Source organism: Symphodus melops (genome assembly GCF_947650265.1).
Source record: "Symphodus melops genome assembly, chromosome: 13".
Taxonomy (NCBI): domain Eukaryota; kingdom Metazoa; phylum Chordata; class Actinopteri; order Labriformes; family Labridae; genus Symphodus; species Symphodus melops.
This window is the reverse complement of record NC_136703.1, coordinates 13,516,537-13,535,159: the sequence shown is the minus strand read 5'-3', so window position 1 is coordinate 13,535,159 and position 18,623 is coordinate 13,516,537. Positions and strand designations below refer to the sequence as shown.

At 41.2% G+C, this 18,623-nt stretch overlaps 1 protein-coding gene across 1 annotated transcript in view; it reads right to left on the bottom strand.

The window, feature by feature from the left end:
* The window catches only part of LOC306834130 (adenylate cyclase type 6-like), a 33,044-nt gene extending 18,165 nt beyond the window's left edge, over positions 1 to 14,879 (bottom strand). Inside the window, exons 1-3 of the mRNA XM_079359916.1 lie at positions 14,613 to 14,879; positions 11,821 to 12,015; positions 10,781 to 11,687 (exon numbers count right to left, since the gene is read on the bottom strand). Coding sequence (XP_079216042.1) covers positions 10,781 to 11,686 — 906 coding nt within the window. The 5' untranslated portion in view covers position 11,687; positions 11,821 to 12,015; positions 14,613 to 14,879. The remainder of the gene's footprint in view (positions 1 to 10,780; positions 11,688 to 11,820; positions 12,016 to 14,612) is intronic.
* Between the last annotated feature and the right edge of the window lie 3,744 nt (positions 14,880 to 18,623).

Below are 18,623 nucleotides of genomic sequence, written 5' to 3'. Positions count from 1 at the left end.
ACACTCACTGGATAAAAGCATTGTCCCCCTATAATCAATGTTTGGATTTATCTAGCAGTATTAGAAGAGGACTGCAGTGAAAGATTAAATTCAGATCTCCAACTAACCATGAGCTCCTACAAAAGCCAAAGTTTAAACTTTAAAAAGGCCAGGGTTCTACATCCCACAAGTCATCACACCGGCTCTGGGGACAGGAACTGCTTTTGACATGGGGGTTCCTCTCCAGCTCATGACCTTTAACAAGCATCTACAGATGCCTGACAGAGACAAACACTGCTGACATTAGTATGAAACGATAACATGTGGAACCGGAAAGGTAAAAATAGAAAATACTATGAGACCATGTTGCACTTGTCATGATCCATTTGAGGTTACTATAATATTTAAAAACAGCAAAACTAAGGAAAGCATTCCTTATACAGATAAATGTCGCATAGGACTAGGAGTGCCTGTCTTTGCCACCTTGGGTCCATGCCATCTGGAATCAGTGTTCAGTTTTCGTCATGGCTCGAGCCAAACCAAAATTGGTCTCAGGCGACCAGAGAGGCCACAAAATAATCTGTGAAACGCTGAAGCAAATTCCACAAAGCTAAATAGAGCTGGACCCAGGCCGCATATCGGTCACAAAACCAGATCCTGAATTAATACTTGTCCTTATATGTTTTACAAAAACAAGGAAAATCTCCCAGCAGTCCAGGAAGTACTGACTAAAACCATAGGCCGCAACCGTTTCATAAAATTACCCTCTCCTCTCTACTAATGTGACCAACAAATCTCTCTTTGTCTTTTTTATCTTAATAAATAATGATTATTTATCAATGTATTTCAACGGGTCAGCCTTGAATGGCTTTAATTCATTCCCAATAAGGACAATTTACATCTCGCTGGTGCTTCTTTAACTTTCTTTAGGGGAAATGAGAGAATAGAACAGAGAGGACAGAATAGATTATTTGTGTTGCCGTTATCCATTGGAGATCCTTAATCAAAGCAGAGGGGTCAAACAAACTACTTAATTCTGGTTTCAGTGACTGGACTTCAAGTTTTATCTCAGTTTTACATCCGCTGCTTGAAGATGTTTAACAAATGCCCTTTATCCCTCTCTTCCCACACACTTCCTGTCTCTGTGAATTAAAGAGACAGCCATGAAATAATCTGTCACTTTTAATAACCTGCAAAATGCTCTCTTACAGCTGGACATGACGTCATAACATCTGCCATTTGCATTGTATCATTATTTCATCATATTTGTATAATTTCACAAATAACCACAATATATACATTTGTGTCTGGTAGATTATTTCTTTGTTGAAGCAATAAACCTTATACGGTTGGAAATGGTGCCACATTTGTAAGGAACATGCATTCGTGGGATAAGCATGGGTGGAGTCCATGATAAAGTGTGATGCATAGTTATTAAAGTATATAATGTGCCAGACTATTCTAAAGTCTATAATTTAATGACTTACTTTCTTTTATATCAACATTCAGTGTTTGCTTTGCTATAAGAACCATCAGTTTCGAAGATCCTCAGCTGTCTATAGTTCTGTTAATAATGCTAAATAATTACAATAAATACAAAGCACAGTTTTATTATAGGTGTCTACTCTTTGATATATATAAATAGATGTGCATAGACAGATATTTGCATGAAGCAAGAGTACAAGAATCATTTAATGTACAGTAGTGTTTTGTAGGAATAGTAGGAGAGACAAGCATTAACAGTCTTTTTGTGTCTTACCTCCTCCTTATCTTTAATTACATATAATTATCAAGAACATCTTTGAGGTGCTTGAACCTCAGATGCAAAGAAAGAAGTGATGAAGATTTGACATGTCCATGTATCACTTGTATTGGCTGTTCTGGGTGTCAGGGTCAGTGTTTGACTGGACAGACTAAGATGGGGGTGTGTGTGTGTGTGGTTGGGGGGGGGGGGTGCAGTATGCAGGGCCGGACACACACTTTCCTCCCAGCTGTGTCCTCGCTAACCCCTCACTTCCTGCCCACTCACACCCTTTCAAGCACAGCTGCAATTACAGCCTGGCTGAACACAAGATCTGGTTAATACGCCTAACAAACCAACCAGCCCACCAGATCAGCACACTCCTCTGCTGGCTCGTCTCTCTAATCTGAATTATGTGAGGGAGTCCAGACCTTGAACTGTGTGACTGTGAGCTAAACATCCAGGAATTCCCATTTTAGCTGCTATTTGCTCCAACTCCTTTTAAGCACAATTTACAACATGATCCAACGGCCGTTGTTTGACTTTGACACAGATGCAACAAGTCTAAAATTGCACAGTGCGGCTTCAGTCATGCACTTGAGCATGATTTCCTTTGCTTTTATCCTGAGTGACTTTAAATACTTTGAATTAAAGAGAGGGAGCTTTGAACTCATTTAATGAGAAAATGTGTGTGGGTCCATAAAAATACAAAAGTTTAGTTTCATTGTCCAGTTATATACACAATATTGACTTTAACTGCAACGCATACAGATCAATACCAGTACAAGAGCGACAGGTTATAGTTTAAACAGCACAGTTTGGTGCCTGCTTTTACTTAAACTCCAACTCATGTAACGCTGCCATCAGTCCTGTCGCATACCGACCACGTACCGATCATGTCAGTGAAACTCTTAAAGGCTTTACATTCCAAAACCAAGACTCTTAGAGATTCAGGAACATTGCAAAGTAGAGTCAGGTAGCTATGGCTCTTCTTTACGACATAAAGGTCTCCATGACACTTCATCCCCAAAAAAGTAAACATTGACATCTTTCCGTGTCCTTAAAAGGAAAGGGTTTTTTTTTTAAATCAGGGAGGGGGGGAGTATAACAACACAAAGTAATACTTCAGTAATGCTGTTCATTCAGATCCTGTGAAGGCAGAGTGTAACTTCCTTTGGTTTAATCAAGCGTGCGTGGACTGAATGAATTTGCCTCATGGGACCTGAGTCTTGTTTTTTTTTTTGTATCAGACAGCATTCAATGAAAAAGTGAAACAGGCATGCTGGAAAGGGGGCTTAACTTTACTGACAGGAAAAAAGGTCAACACTGACCAGATAGAATACGACAGGATGCTTGTTCTTTACATTTCATTAGCAGGTCATGAAAGGAAACAAGGTTGAGCAGGTTAAAGAGGGTCTCTATGTCAGGAGAGACATGGGCTGTCCACAACAGTTTAGATTTCAATAGCAGGAAGGTGTTTGTGCAGACAGTGAGCATGTTCGCTCATTACAGCTTCACTCCAGTAATGCGTTCTCATGCAGGCCGGACATATGTAGAAGAAATGTAATCGTCACAACAGTAGATGGATAACAAGACAGTTGGCTTGTTGGACTGTGACCTCCTGACAGAGAGTTATTGACCTTCGTGTCACCAGGGCTTGGATTGGGTGCTCTACAAAGTAAAACTGCCCTTGAAATCCTCAGGAGTTGTGTGCTGCACAGATCAACATTTAACACCGCTAATGGATTCCTAATATACTGTACTGTATATCTCTTGGCCACCTGCCATGGCAGTTCAGCCTTAAATCCCTGTATTTACTTTTGCGGAGAGCCAAGTTGTTAGTAAACCATGAGCTGTTATTAGAAGCCTGCACTTCCTCATCCCTGACTCACATACTATTATTAGGTAGGCTTTTATATGCCTTATCACCAGCTGTGTTATAAGAGCAATATTTCGCTAATCGCTAATCCTAATTGCTCCCACCCATGGTGGTGGAAGCTATCCGGGTTTGTATCATTGCCTCTGGTTGAAATACAATAAGGGAGATGAGTCACAAGCCCTCTACCTCTCTGAAGGGGAGGGGATGGGAAAAACAGGGGGATCTATTATTTGAGCCGGTGAATTGTTTGGCACCCAAAGTACCTGATGATGGGTCCTTGCCATTTGATAGCAGCCGAGTAAGCTGCTGTGATCCATATAGACTGACACAGATCACACACTCCACTTCTTGTGTCCTGTGTGTGTGTGTTCAGCTGTACATAATATGTGAACACAGGACACTGGATTCACTCACTATAAGCCAGGCTGGGTATCAAACTTCAATACTAATGCTGGGTTAAATGTCTGTAGGATCAAGTGTCAAAGTAAATCACATGTTGAATGCAGGCACTGAATGAAAAAAATGATTTGGTTTTGTTTAGCATTTTTTTAATCACATTTGACCGGATTAACATTTGGAAACAAACATATATTCTACATCAATTAATAATAATCCAAGATATTCATTCCCTAAATTAAATATGTTCTGGGTTAGAGTGCAGAGGTGTCAAATGTTGCACTACTTCCTTAGCAAACAATAAAATTAATAAATTTGAAAGTCAACAAATTTGTAATGTTTGAGGTAGCCAGTGGAGCGTCGAGTATAGTTGCTGGGAAGGTGCCAGCTCCTCTCCAGAGCACTTCAGGAGGGACCCCTGAGCAAGGCACTGCACCCCAAAACTGCTCAGTTGTTTTATCCTTCACTGAAATCTCTTCATTATTGCACGTCGATAGGTTCCTGTTTGTGCATGTGTTATCCATGCCTATGCGTGCGGAGCAAGTTTGAAAACAGATTTTTAAACAGAATTTCCCCTGGGGGGATTAATAAAGCATGTCTTCTTCTATTTCTTCTTTCAGGTTATTTCCTTCATAATATTCTGGCCTAAATGCATCATGCCTGCTACATTTCAGTGATTGGTATCTTTTTCTCCATTGTTCGGCAAAGGTCTTAGTATGTTTCCACTAAGCCCACATTCGTTGACCCCATAACAATCTGCCAAAGGAACAGGTTTTTCCTCTAGTGCCGGATCATCACACAACAACAAAAGCACAGACGTTCTGTACCTGAGACTTCACTCTTTTATTGACCCGCCTGTCGATAGCTCCTCCTCATAGGACTCCGTTGAGAATTTGGTTATCCAAAAATATCCCGCTAAACATGAAAGGACAACTTCTGTTTGGTTCCCTGTTAATCCCTCTATGACATCTTACACGCCGACTGCTCCTAAATACTAAGAACTTAACAATGACTCTGCAAGTCACATAATCCCCTGTAAGACATGAAGGCGCATGGATGCACAGCTGTTCATACTTAAGTAACTTAAATACATATGTCAAAGCGAAATTCCTTCACACAGCACCAGATGCCAATCATGTCAGAGTTAGTTCTTCCCTCATTCAGCCACAGGAGAGACTGACAAACCCAAACATGAGGGACAGGTGGTCCATCACAGGACAGCACTCAAGGCCAAATGAATCAGTACTCACGAGTATGTGTGTTTGCATCCTATAGTGTGAGTCTGTAAATGCATGAGCCTATGAGTACTCAAACCGTGAATTTAGATCTTAATCTCAGGTGACTGAACAAAAGTAGATAGGTTCATGGGTGACACTGATTACTGCTGACTCCTAAAAAATGTAGTCTGGGTGCATTTGTGGTGGGTGATCCAAAGTTAGATACTGACAATGTAAGTATGGTGCATGTAAAATTAAAGGCCACAAGCAAGACCTTAAAAAGCACCTTTAAGTACATGTTAGGATATTATTTATTGGGAACACCTACATGTCACTAAAAAAACCCAATATGCAGCCAATATTTTAAAAAAAGGGGGAAAAAAAGACACTTAGTAGCATCCTCTAATTAAAAAGCTGCTGGTAATCAGAACAATGTCAAAATGAGTCAGAGGAAACTGCAGAAATGTTTTCAACCACATGGACGTAAACACAAATTAATAAAATTAAAATTATCAAAAATTACCAAGATTGTGACAAAGATTTGTGCTGCCGTTCCATTAAGCCCTACAGATGTGTGTTTTAATGTTCAGGCAGTTTTTCGAGTTTTGCCCAGAGAACGATATAAAAAAATATCGATTCATCTGACAAACTCGATAAATCACCCAGCCTAAATAAAAAGCCCAACTGCACAACAGTACTACTCCATTCACACACATTGTTAAGCTGTCAGCATCACAGTGGGAAAAAGAATACAAAGCTAGTACACCCTGGTCTTCACAGTTGAGAGACAGTCGACCACTGGGCCAGTCACCCAAGCCACTCAATTTGGTGCTTGTTTGAAATACAAACACTTATGGAGCAGGTTACTTAGATCGATGTGCTGCTCCTTTATGGCTGTAGTCAACACCACTGAGATCTGATATCAGACCTGATGTGATATCTGTTCACATGGAGTGTGTATTCAGGCTTTCATTGTGAGCACTGAGCTCAGAACAGACCAAGTTTCTTCTGTTTAATCAAATCTTTTATTCTAACGAGAAGCACAGTTAGGATGAACAGGCAGTTTCATTTTCGACTTTTCAACAGTTCTACCTTCAACTCTCTCTCTCGTTGACCGTGGAGCAGAGCGCTGAACCGTTGAGATCTGTGGACACTATTCCCATGACGAGCCAAGTTTGGGATAAAGGACTACTTTCTGCGAGTGTGAAATTGTGACCCAGAGTAAAGTCGGAGGAGTAAAAAAGAGAGAGGAGAGGGGCAGTTATTCCAAAATGGGAACGTCAGCTTAGCATTATTTCACTCTCTCCATCCAGTGTCATTACTGCTACCTCCACAAACGCCCCTCCTCCTACCATGCCCCATGGTCAAGGTCCATCAAAAACATCCGTTCGTTATTGCACTCATCGCTCTCACATCTTCTCAGCTCTAAACCTGCATGAACGCCCCACAGGGACGACACAAATAAGGGAAAAAGAAGAGAGGGCCAAAGGATGATGAGGTCCCAGAAAAAGAAAACCAGCTTTCCCAGAACAGTCTGGCCCTGTGACGCCAGGAGCAACAGTTTGTGTAACGCTTACATGTGTGATACAGAGGGTGTGACAGACTGAATGAAGTCCTTCTCTATTCAAACAACTACAAGTAGCCGGTGAGATATCTGCAAAGGGTCCGAGTTCACTAAATGACACATTGTGCTTCTCTGTTCATAAGGGTAAAAACAAAGGAGTCTCCCTGAAATGGAGAACGCAATATGATTGATTACAGCATGAAACAACTACTCAATCCAGTAGCATAGCATTACCAGGCAAACATCCCATTATTGATTGCTCGGAGAGTTGTATTGTACAGTGTTGGGGGTCTAAACTACAGGCAGGGCACCGGTCCATCGTCAGAAAGCCTGTGCTCAACAACCCCTCTTGTCTGGGGCATTTGTACTTAACACACGCGCTCAGAGCACCACTAGGGTTATGTCAATATTGCCTCATTCAGAGTTGCTTCGTATTCATCTGGTTGCCTAATAGCGATGGTTGGTAAGGAAAACCAACAACAGGTCCAGACAGAGTTCAACCCATGTGTGTTTAAGGAGAACAAACATTGCTAATTTTTAAAGGAAAGAAATCATGTCTGAGTTAAGTTTGTGACACGATTCCTACCTTTGTAAAAAGGTGAGAAGGCTACCTGGAGGCCATAGCAAAAAATCCTCATTAAAAAAAACCCAAAACAAAAAAACCCCCAAAACAACTATAAAAGGCTTTCTACTGCCCGACATGAGAAGCCGAGCATCATTGATTATATGGCATAAAACAAAACGAATAAGTTGATTATCCACACTGTGTTTCATATCCACTACTCCCTCTATAACAGGAGGCACATGTAACCAAATAGAAACATACTCTGATCTTTTTTGTCCTAGTATGCCATGACATAATGTCTGAGACAGAGAGCTGGCGTTCACAATACTGTGGACTCTGACACTAAAGATGGCAATTGGTTATGTTATTGGTAACACCTGGGCTTTGAAAAAGACAATGTTTGAGATGATTTTTTTTTCTAATTATTTTAGCCTAAATAAATAGATTATTCATTTCCAGATTGAAGTATAAGAGTCATAGAATTGTAACGAAAACGTCCAAAAATCAGTTTATCTTCATTTCTACAGTACCAGTTTTGATTGAAGAATTACTTTTTGCTTTGTTTATTTATTTTCATATTTTGGAATAATTGAATCATCACTTAACTTGATATCATTTCTTGGGATCATTTTGAGAAAATCCCTGAGGGTCTGACAGCCCTATTCAAAAAAAAAAAATAATTAAAGGAAACAAGTAATGGAGAAATATTTGTGATCTGGTGCAGCCGCAATAATAAATGACTTACGTTGTGTTTTTTCCACAGCCTCCAGAAGTAATCATTCTGTTTTCCATCAAATTCATTGCACAATCTGAGCCTTGCACCCCACCCTGTGTCATTCCACTACAATAGCCTTCTTGTTTTGAGGAATTGTGTCCTGAATGGCACCATGCTACATTATCCTGGTAGTCCTCCACAATGCAACTAAACAGGCTCATTCAACCCATATGACCTTCTGCAAACCCCAACAGAGTTGCCAAAGCTGCCCTACATCACATAACGTGGGCTTATTAAAAATCTCATTTGAAAAACTGCACGGATCTGAAGCATCATCTACTTTTAGTACGGCACCTTTGACACGTGAAAGTGACAGAAGAGTCTGTACAATGTTTGTCCTATATTGATGGAGAGAGAAAGTAGGGCATTTCGAGCGGTGAATACAGTGACAACATTGTGCTAAATGGTATGGTGATAACGGCGGGACATGACAAGCACAAGTCTGACAACTGCGTCTTGTTTTCTAACAAATGTAAATGTCCACTTGGATTTTTAGATTTTGTTGTCATGATGACTCCAAAAAGATACATCAGGAAAAAAAAACACATCACAAAATGTAGAGTACGGTATGTCACTGGAAGAATGAATTGAATGAGTGTTTCTACAGCTAGGATGGCTCCAACTCTCTCTGTCATATTGGATGATGCATATTGACTGCTGCTGTTGTTTCTCTTGTTAGCTGTAGCAGGGAGCAAATCCATTCCTAATGTGAGAATAGAGTGATTTAAAAACAAAAAACTCACAGTCCTCGTCCTGTTCAGAAATGCATCATGAAGACCAGGCAAAGTCATATGAGGCTTCAGCAGACCTCGCTATAGACCAATCAAGAGTGTCTCCTCCAAAGCTATGAACTTTTGGTGTGAATCTTGTATTAAACTCTCCCTCGCTTGCTCGTCATTCGTGCTCATACGTACACAAATGAGCATTAACATCGCCACTGAAAACACAGGATATTTACCGGAATAATGTTTCCAGCAGAGGTAATCGGACATACACCTGTGGGAGTCTGTGTGTCTCATCCTCCATCCTACCAAAGGACACTGTCTGCACTCCTGCCTGAAAGCAAGAGTGTGTGATGAGTTTGTCCTTTTGTTTTGGACGGACAGAAGTGTGTGAAGGACGGCCTCTGGCTGTGCAGGTGACCCGGGCGTGTGTGATGAGTCTGTAGTTTGTACTGTTGATTTCTATGAGCGGAGCAGAGTGAGGAGGACGTTGAGAATGAACGTAAAATGACTAATTCTTTTATCATACAGGCAGCACCGATAGACAGTGAACATCTACTTTTTCACATCAGACACACGAACACTTAGTAGTGGGCGATAAAAAACAATATATACATGTAAGAAGGTACATATATATGTAACTTGTAGCTATATTGTATATCATATTAATTTGGCCATTATGTAGTTTGCCGGATGGCCATGCGTTATCGCTATAAATGCAGTATTTTTGAAAGTTGCATTTACCTCCTTTAAAAGACTCTCCAGTTGAAATAGTCTCACTTGATTAGGAAACACTTTGTCTGTCCCAACAGTGACAGAGATTCTCCTTTGAGTTTGTAAGTTATTTGATACTACACCTTTCATAGCCCAAAGTCAGGAAGTGCTTAAAAATGATCCCAATAACATTAATTACAGCACTAATAATAGTCATTAAAAATGAAACAAAAAACACAGAAAAAACTACCATTATACAAAAATATACCAGGTGGTCAAAAGCCAATTAAAAAACGGCAACTGTAATTAAAGCTGTTTTTTGAAGCATCAGTTAAAGCTGCAGAGCGTGTGCTCAATGAACGAGTGTTCAAAAGTGTCAGAGCCACAGATTGAAATAACTTTTTCATCTACCCGCCACCTTGGCCGCTGAGGCACATCACAGGACAGAGTAGCCGATCTAGACGTGTAACATAGAACAGCTATCTGAAAGGTAGCTGGAGAACTAGTCAAGGACGCTCCCAGAGACACCCAACCATTGGCTGAGTTTGTCATTCAGAATAGCGTGATCAACTGTGTGGAACACACAGCAAAGATCCAAGAGGACCAAAACGGAGCAGTCACCCACATCAGAGGACCTGATGATGTCACTGGAGAGGAGCCGCTTGTGTGGAATGTTTCTGACGGAAACCAGATTGGAATCTGTCCTTAACATCGTGAGCTGCTAAAACAGCTGTTAAGCAATGACTTTCTCTAAACATATGGAAATAAAAGGCAGTGAACATCGACTGATAGTTTTAGGGACTATTTGGGCCAGGGTAGTTTTCTGAAGACGAGGCTGCACAACTGCAGATTGAAGACTAGGGCTGAACACAACATGATTTCAAGGACATATTTATATTTGTAAATTGGCAAGGACCTACTGTTGTACACACATTTTAAGAAACGATTGTTTGCATCATTAAATTATGATTTTAATCCTTGATTAATAGATTATTAGATCATTTTCCAGAGCTGAAAAAAACCCCCCATTTAATTCAAGTTTTGTACCTGACCGATATAAAAAAGAAAAAAAGCTACAAATATAAATGGATTTTGACATGGACTACTTCGAATCACACATTGCATATATGTCAATATCACAATACAACATTAAATGTTGAGTAATGGAATTACCATCGCCTACAAAAACATCTTCCTCCAGTGATGTGTAGTTCATGCTGTCACTCACCTGTTCGGAAACAAACTGGTACTCCTTGTTGAGCTGCCAGGCGGTCACTACGTGTATGAAAGACAGCGCGGCTCCACAGACCACAGCCGCTCTCATCCTGACCGGGAGCAACGTGTAGATAATATAGATGAAGAAGACAGTCCACCAGATGCCCTCCGAGGCACTGGGTGGGTAGACCATCAGCGACCCAAACACCTGCACCACGATCAGCACCAAGATTACCAGGTAGCTAACAATCCACATGTAGTCCTGGTGGAAGCCGTTACGGTTGCACACCACCATCATGGCCAGAAAAAGAGCCATGGCGACAGAGAGTACTGAGATGTAGGCCTTATTTGGGGTAGGTTTTGGGGTTGTGTCAATGCAGTGAATAGTCAGGATGACCCCACACACCATCACCAGCACCCCCATCAGCATGGTCAGGGAGCTCTGGTTGAGCCTGAAGAAGTAGCGCTGGTACAGACGCTCCAGCTTGGCCGATTGAAATTTCTTGGATTGAAAAATCCAAATAAACCGCTTCCAGCAGTCCACCGCAGACATCCCCTTGCAGCCCCCTTCTGCTAATTCCAAAGATTCCTCATCTTTCCTCCCTTTCAGCTCACCATCTTCAAAGCCCAGGTCCACAGCTTTAAGACCCAGATCCCCTCCGCCGCAAATCCTCTTTCTATAGTGATCCTCCTGCCAGCCACAGCGCACGCCAAAGTTGCCCCCACTGGTGCCCGCTCTGCAATTGTAATGTTTCGAGGCTGCATTAGGTGGCTCTTGTTCCTCAGGGTCCCTCAGGCAGCTCATGTAGTGTGGGTTGCACAGTGACGAGCTGTCCTTTCTCTTTTTGCCATTGCGCTCTCCCCATGCCGTCTTTCGATCATCCGCCTTGCTCCTTAAGAGGTCTCTGGCCCACGACATCCTGAATGAAACAAAGATGGAAAAAACTTCCCGTTTAAGAATTCTGGCTTTTAATCATCAAAGACCGAAATGCATGAAATATGCAAATATGTCGTTTGAGGAAAATGTTAGAAAGACATGGGGATCCCCCTCACCTGTATGGGCTTTTTTGAGTGTTGCAACACTGCGCTCTTTGGCCAGGCCACTAGTGTATCCAAAGAAGCATACACCATGAGCTCAGACTGGCCGGAGGCATCAGAGGTGTGCCTGTTTCTGTGTCGTCGTTTAGAGAGATAGTCTGCATCTCAGCCCTATTTATCACCTAGAACTTCCATACACCACCTGTTTTCCTGTATACAAAAAAACCAAAATGAATAACAGCGCTGAGCTCAAACCACCTGAGGAAATGAAGCCTTAAAATGATGGTCATTGTGGAAAAGTATAAAACTAAGCACACTGTTTACATCGTTGGTTGCTGTTTTTATTTTTGTGTGTTTATTGTATTTTGATGAGACGATTCAAGAAAAATACCGAACAAGCAGCTAGTTCACTTCACTTTCCCACAGCAAATAAGAAGATAATTTCCATGGAAGTTACTGGCTGGTGTGTTTGCAAAAAAAAAACTGGATTGTGAGATTATAATGTCCTTAATTATTACATCATATAGCCTTAAGTAATAACTGGTTAATCCTTTTTTTTTAATTTTATTTGATGCAATAGCGTGACAAACTGGTGACATATACATGACAAATAAAGCACAAAAACAAGCAGAAGGGATCAGACGATACACAACAGAAACGTGTAAGACAGCAGTGACAGAATACAATAAGGAAAAGCTAAATAAGGAGATGCCAATATCACACATCAACTGACTACAGATAGCAAAAGACATTCAAAACAGTTGGCTTTGAGAGGGAGCAGGGGACATTGATCAGTGTGTGTTATGTGTTGAGGTGTGTATTGACAGTTTGTGTAATGATTATGTTATTTGGGGTGCTTGAGGTTTGTTGATTTGAGGGTTTGATGGAGGGAGAGGGGGCGAGCCTATTCTTTTTCTTTGGCAGGGTCCTGCAGCAACAGTCCCCAGACCCTTAGGAGGGGGTTTGTCACTTGCAGGGCCCGGCCTGTTCAAGGAGTGCACATGTGAGAGGGAGGGGCCACCACTGGTTAATACTGTGATCAAGCCATAAATTTAAACAAAGTCGCATTTCAACAAACATTCAGATGACCATAGCAACTTTTCTTGGTTGGTCAGCACTCTTCAGCAGCTCTATCACTGCAATCTGCCTTGTACATCTTGAGTGAGCAGGGAAGGGTGTGCTCTATTTGACAACAAAGGCCTTCAGAGTGGGCACCATCAGAGATCAAGAGCTCTCCAGTCCAGATTAAATTGTCCATGCTTCCCCCATTAGCTTTGATGACTCACTATGGCCGGCTTCTGGCAGCACATGTCAAGGACACTGCTAACCTCTAAACTTAATAAGCATATCTGCAGGGCTGTCTGCGCTGAGGCAAACAGTAAGATGAGAATACATAAGCTGCACACATGTCCATGATATGAATCAGCGGCTGTTTGTGGGGTTTTTAATTTTTAAAAAAAAATTTTTTTTGCAATTTTCACAGCAATCACCTCATTAAACAATGTGGTTGAAGGAGAGGTTTTGTTTGGTTCATGGTTTGTGTCTAAAATAGCCTTTGCAATGATTTTCTGTTTTTTTTTACATTTTTTATACCTTAAATAAGAAGTGATTATAGAGAAACAAAGTAGCACATTCATCATGACCCTCTCGAGAGTGAAGTGGCACTTAACCTTCTGCTCAGATTTTTAGGCTTCTTGACATCCTCGGCTCACTTCTCATACATTTACGACAGGTCAGACAGCACATGCAAGCTCTTGTGTAATACAAACTGTACGTCCACATATATCCAATAGGACATTTTTGCAACCTGTTCAACAAATGGGAACAAGTCCACTTCGCTGTCCTGGACGCATTGCAAACTAAGATGCCGATGCTTTTTTTTACTTGGAGTTGAATATTTTAGTGTTTTGCGTACAATGATCATGCCCTCCACCCTTTCACCCCAAAATACACAAATGACACGACATTAACATGTAGCCTACCCTCACCCACCCCTGTGTCACCACTGCTAACACGGACCTGATGTCAAAAAAACATGTTTGGCTCTTACACGTGTAGGCCCGGGCAGGTTTGGATGCGGGCAGTCGGCCGAAGCGCATTACATAACAGGCCGCTCAGAGAGTAGCCAACATTGGAAGTTGTCAGCTCTCCTCTGCCCTTAAACGCAGTCTCTTCATAGAGAAAAAAAAACGCACTACCTATGCACGACTGGATAGCCGTAGGTCGGCCTGAAGAATGCGGGTTGCAAAAAACAACAACAACAACAAGACTGCCGCTCTGCACAAATCACCGCCTCCAACTTGTCGGGAGTAAAACATTCCGTCGGAGAACTTCAGCCTTTGGCAGAAGATCTTCTTAATTCAGAGGGATGTCAAGACGGACACTCGGCTGAAGTCTCAAACATGCTGGGCCTGTCTCTTTCGAGATAAACGTGCAGCCTACGTCATCATGTTTGGACGCCAAACAGGTCACTGGACCAGAGGAGACTGCCGAATATGCGCCTTGCAACAGTACAAACAAATTCAGCCTTATCATCCTTGTGTGTTTTTTTTTTTTAGTGTAGCCGAATTGAGTTGCCCTAGCCTGTAAAAGGACATGTCCTTACAGAGGGGATCAGTCCAGCAGAACAGTTCAGACTTCTTCATGCCGCCGTAATCATCACTGTAAAACACTCGAGTTTAAGTCAGCTGTTTGCATCCTGCTGTAACCTTGATCAGTTCAGCTAGCCTGCAACAATTCAACATTATGCGTAACACTTTCCAAACACCGGCGCGGGAACGCTGAACAGAGCGAGGCGGTGTACTTACAATTGGACATCCTCGTTATTACAGTAGTAACTGTAAGACCGCAGCGGAGCTCCAGCCTGGCCCCTTTCGTCGGTCTTCACGCAGCAGCCGTCACACGCTCCTCATGCGGGTCACTTCGACTGAGAGGGAGGGAGGGAGGGAGGCGGTTTGCTACAGAGGGAAAGAGATTACAAAAATGCGAATTTAGCCACACAGCCTTCGCACTTCGCAGCCAGAGATAGGCTGGTACAATCCCACCGACTCGACCTACCCGACTCCCTGTGTCCCTCTCTGTCTCTCTTGTCTCTCGCTCTCTCTCTCTCTCTCTCTCTCACACACACACACACACACACAAGCACACAAGCACACACACACACACGTTCTCCTTTGCAAACACACGAGTCCCCCTAGAGGTGGTGCGAGCTCGTCTCGCTGCCTAAGTGCGAGTCATTTAGACATTTGCTGCAATGTTTTCCATTGTGTTTTTGTTTTTCTCTTCCTACAACACCAGTCAGCCCTGTCGCAAAACATCTAAGACAACACACTCATCTAGAAACTCCTTCAGTTTTTTGTTCGAGAGGCAGGAAACAACGCGTAACACCAACAGCAGTATTAAATATCCCATTACGACAGTGTTGTAGCACCACCTAGTGGAGAGAATGTATCAATACTACAATGCCTCGAAGCAGCCGTAAAGACACTTATTGTTTGAATCGAGTGCTTACATTCATTCGATCATTCTGAGTTAAAAGCAACGAAGAAAACATTGACAGGCTCTAATGCTGTACTTCATTACAGCCATAAGCCGATCTTAAGGGCTGCCTGTAGGTTGATTGTCACGCGATAAAGTTTGATCTGTAAACCAGTAGGGCAACACTGGTGTTGACACAGACAAATCTGTTTGCTTATCACCCTTACACGCCCAAGCAGATCCCATCGGGAACATTAAACATTTGCTTACAGTAAGTTGTTACAATTAATTGTATGCATTACATCGATTATTAAAAAGCAAGGTTGGTTTAAAAGTTTGCAGGTAGACCTTCGCTATAAAAATTGAGGCATGATCACTTTTTAAAATTAAAACACACCTCAAATACAGTAGCCTACTGTTTTTTAAAGAGCATTGAATCAAAAACAGTGTCACGTTTAGAGTCATATACATTTGCATCAGATCTTTAAAAAAGTTTAAAATGCAAAGAAGAGGTGAGCAGCTTTTGATGTTGTAGCAGTTATTATATTACACATAGTTATAGCCTAGTCGGTTAAGTGTGTCAGGAAAGTTAAACTAAAACACTTAAAAACTGTTATGTAGGGTTGATGGACAAAATACTCTCCATCATGGACAACACAACCCTCTGCACAGCACCTTCACCGGGCAGAGGAGCATGTTCAGTGACAGACTGCTGTCACAGTCGTGCTCCACGGACAGACTCAAGAACTCTTTTGTCCCCCTGGCCATAAGACTGTCCAACACTTCACTGTCACTGCAGGGAAGAAGGACACAGTGAATCCTGTACTCATTCTTCACTTTTTTCTCACTCCTCATCTGCACCGCTGACCTCAGAGTCAGTCTCCAGTTGGACACTTTATGCATATTGATAGTCGCCCTACTGAGCACTGGTCACTTTAACGATAATCACCCTAATTATGTCTGGTTTCATCCTACTGTATTATTATGCTACATCTGTAATGGTTGACATGATCACCCTAATTAGGTCAAGTTTCACTCTATTGTCTTTGACACTGAACGCTAATCTGCTCCTCAATAGTTGGGTACTCCTGGTTTCACCTTGTTGTTTTGTACACTTAATGCTGGTTTCACCTTATTGTTTTGGATACTTAATGCTAATCACTGCTCCTTTATGTAGCTGGGCATATTAATGGCCCAACCTGCACTTAATCTGCATCCCCAACTGTCTGCATTGACTGTTTAATGACTGTACTCTCGGGCACTACCTCAAACACCACTGTACATGCACATGTAACTAGGTTCAGCACTTTTGTTTCTAAGGCTCTTTAATAGATGTGTAACTTCAATTTATAATGCAAATGTAAAAACAAAATACACTTATTTTGTAAAGGCATAGGCTACAGTACAAATTTAAATAGCCCTACTCTAAACTGTGGCCTATTGAGACTTTGTTAGTTTATCCAGCAGTAGGCGCTATTGTACAACAACAATTACTGGATGTTAAGAGCCTAACTGTCACGAGGTAGCAGGTAGGAAACAGGGAGGGGGGACCCAAGTGCAGAAAAACTATTTATTAAACAAAAGGCAAAAACCAAAACTTAGTTCAAAAACTAATCCAAAAACTAAGAGGAAATCCACTGGAGCTGGGTACAAACAACAGGCAACAACAAACATAACAGACTGGGAAAGACAATGAACCAACAGGGGACTGAGGAAAAACACAGACTAAATAGACATGGGGTAATCAGACGCAGGTGAGACTAACAAGAGTAGTCTCGTACAAAGTAAAACCTGACACTGAAAAGACTCACGTAAACACCAGACTATGAAGTATTAAAACACACAAGGAAAACACTTACAACAAGACTAAATATAAAAATCAGAAAACACTTACAACAAGACTAAATATAAAAATCAGAAAACACTTAGACACAGGGAAACACTAAGGAACAAAGCAACCACACCAGGAATCACATTCAAGTAACGCAGGAAACAATACAGAACACTAGGGAACAAACAGAACACAGAACCAAACCCTGACACTAACAAGGCATCAGAAGGTTAATAGTCTATTACAATCTACTTTGCATCAAGGGACCATGCACGAACACTGTGCTTATATGCAAACAAATAAAATGTGGATGATTATCAACAGCCTTAGACTTGTTAATTAACTCTAAAACATACTATTACTGTGAATGTACAATTACTTAATGATCAATCTACACACACTTTTAATGTAAATACTGTAGAAAAACTACCTCATGTAAATTAACCCATCTGTGGCATAACTGCATGTGTTTTATCATCATGTTACTTCATCTTTTACACTGCTCACCACTGCACTGTTTCTTATTTAGTCTTTTAGTCATGTACATGTTAGTCTTTGTTTATATTTATTGTTGATATTTTATGTTGTACCTGTATATATGAGAGCTCAGTTCACCGAAAATAAATTATTTGTGTGTGTAAGCATACCTGGCCAATAAAGCTGATTCTAAAAAATGCCCTGATAGGCTTAATATGATTGCCAAGCATTCAAAGACGATGTTCTGTTTAAGACCCTATAAAGTTTTTGCTTTATATTTCACCTGGATCTTTGATATTCACTTTTCAGAATAGTTTATGATCAGAGTGTAACACTAGTTAAAGACACTTGGTTTAGCAAGTGTATTTATAGGAAAGAATTTGTTATATACAACAAGCCATCATTGAGGCTGCATATAGGCTATGGTAATACGCTCCCTCAGTGGTAAGAGCCTTTGACACAAATGTAAACACGTCTAGGACGTATTATAGGAATGAATCGAGATCCAATCACTCTGGTCTCATTAAGAGGTGATCGGTGCTATACATTTGTCCACATTAGTCTGGCACTATGTATGCAAGTGTCATGGGCTACATTAAAGGACCCTTGTACCATGGGCAATAATCATCCACATCGTGTCATTCTTGGCCATTAAAATATTTCTTCGCCCTTACTTGTGAAACTATTTTGGCTGTGCTCTATAAGTGGGAAATTTGGGGATGTTAATGCCAGGTGTGTGCTAGCCTTTGAACATAAACTTTCAGGGCATATGGTGAACACTGAAAGTGGACTTTTAAGTGAACTGGGAGACATCTTTGGTAAGAAGTAAAACATTTTAAATGTAAAAATAACATTATTGTTCGTAGCATTATTCATGCTTTTTTTTTTTAAATGAGTAGAATTTTGTGTAAAAACAAATCAGTAATGAATTAATATTGTGTTTATTTTATTTCATCCATACTTTATATACATTTTTATCTACTTTTTGTAGACCAGGGCCCCAGTCTCTCTCCCTCCCTCGTTCTCTCAAATC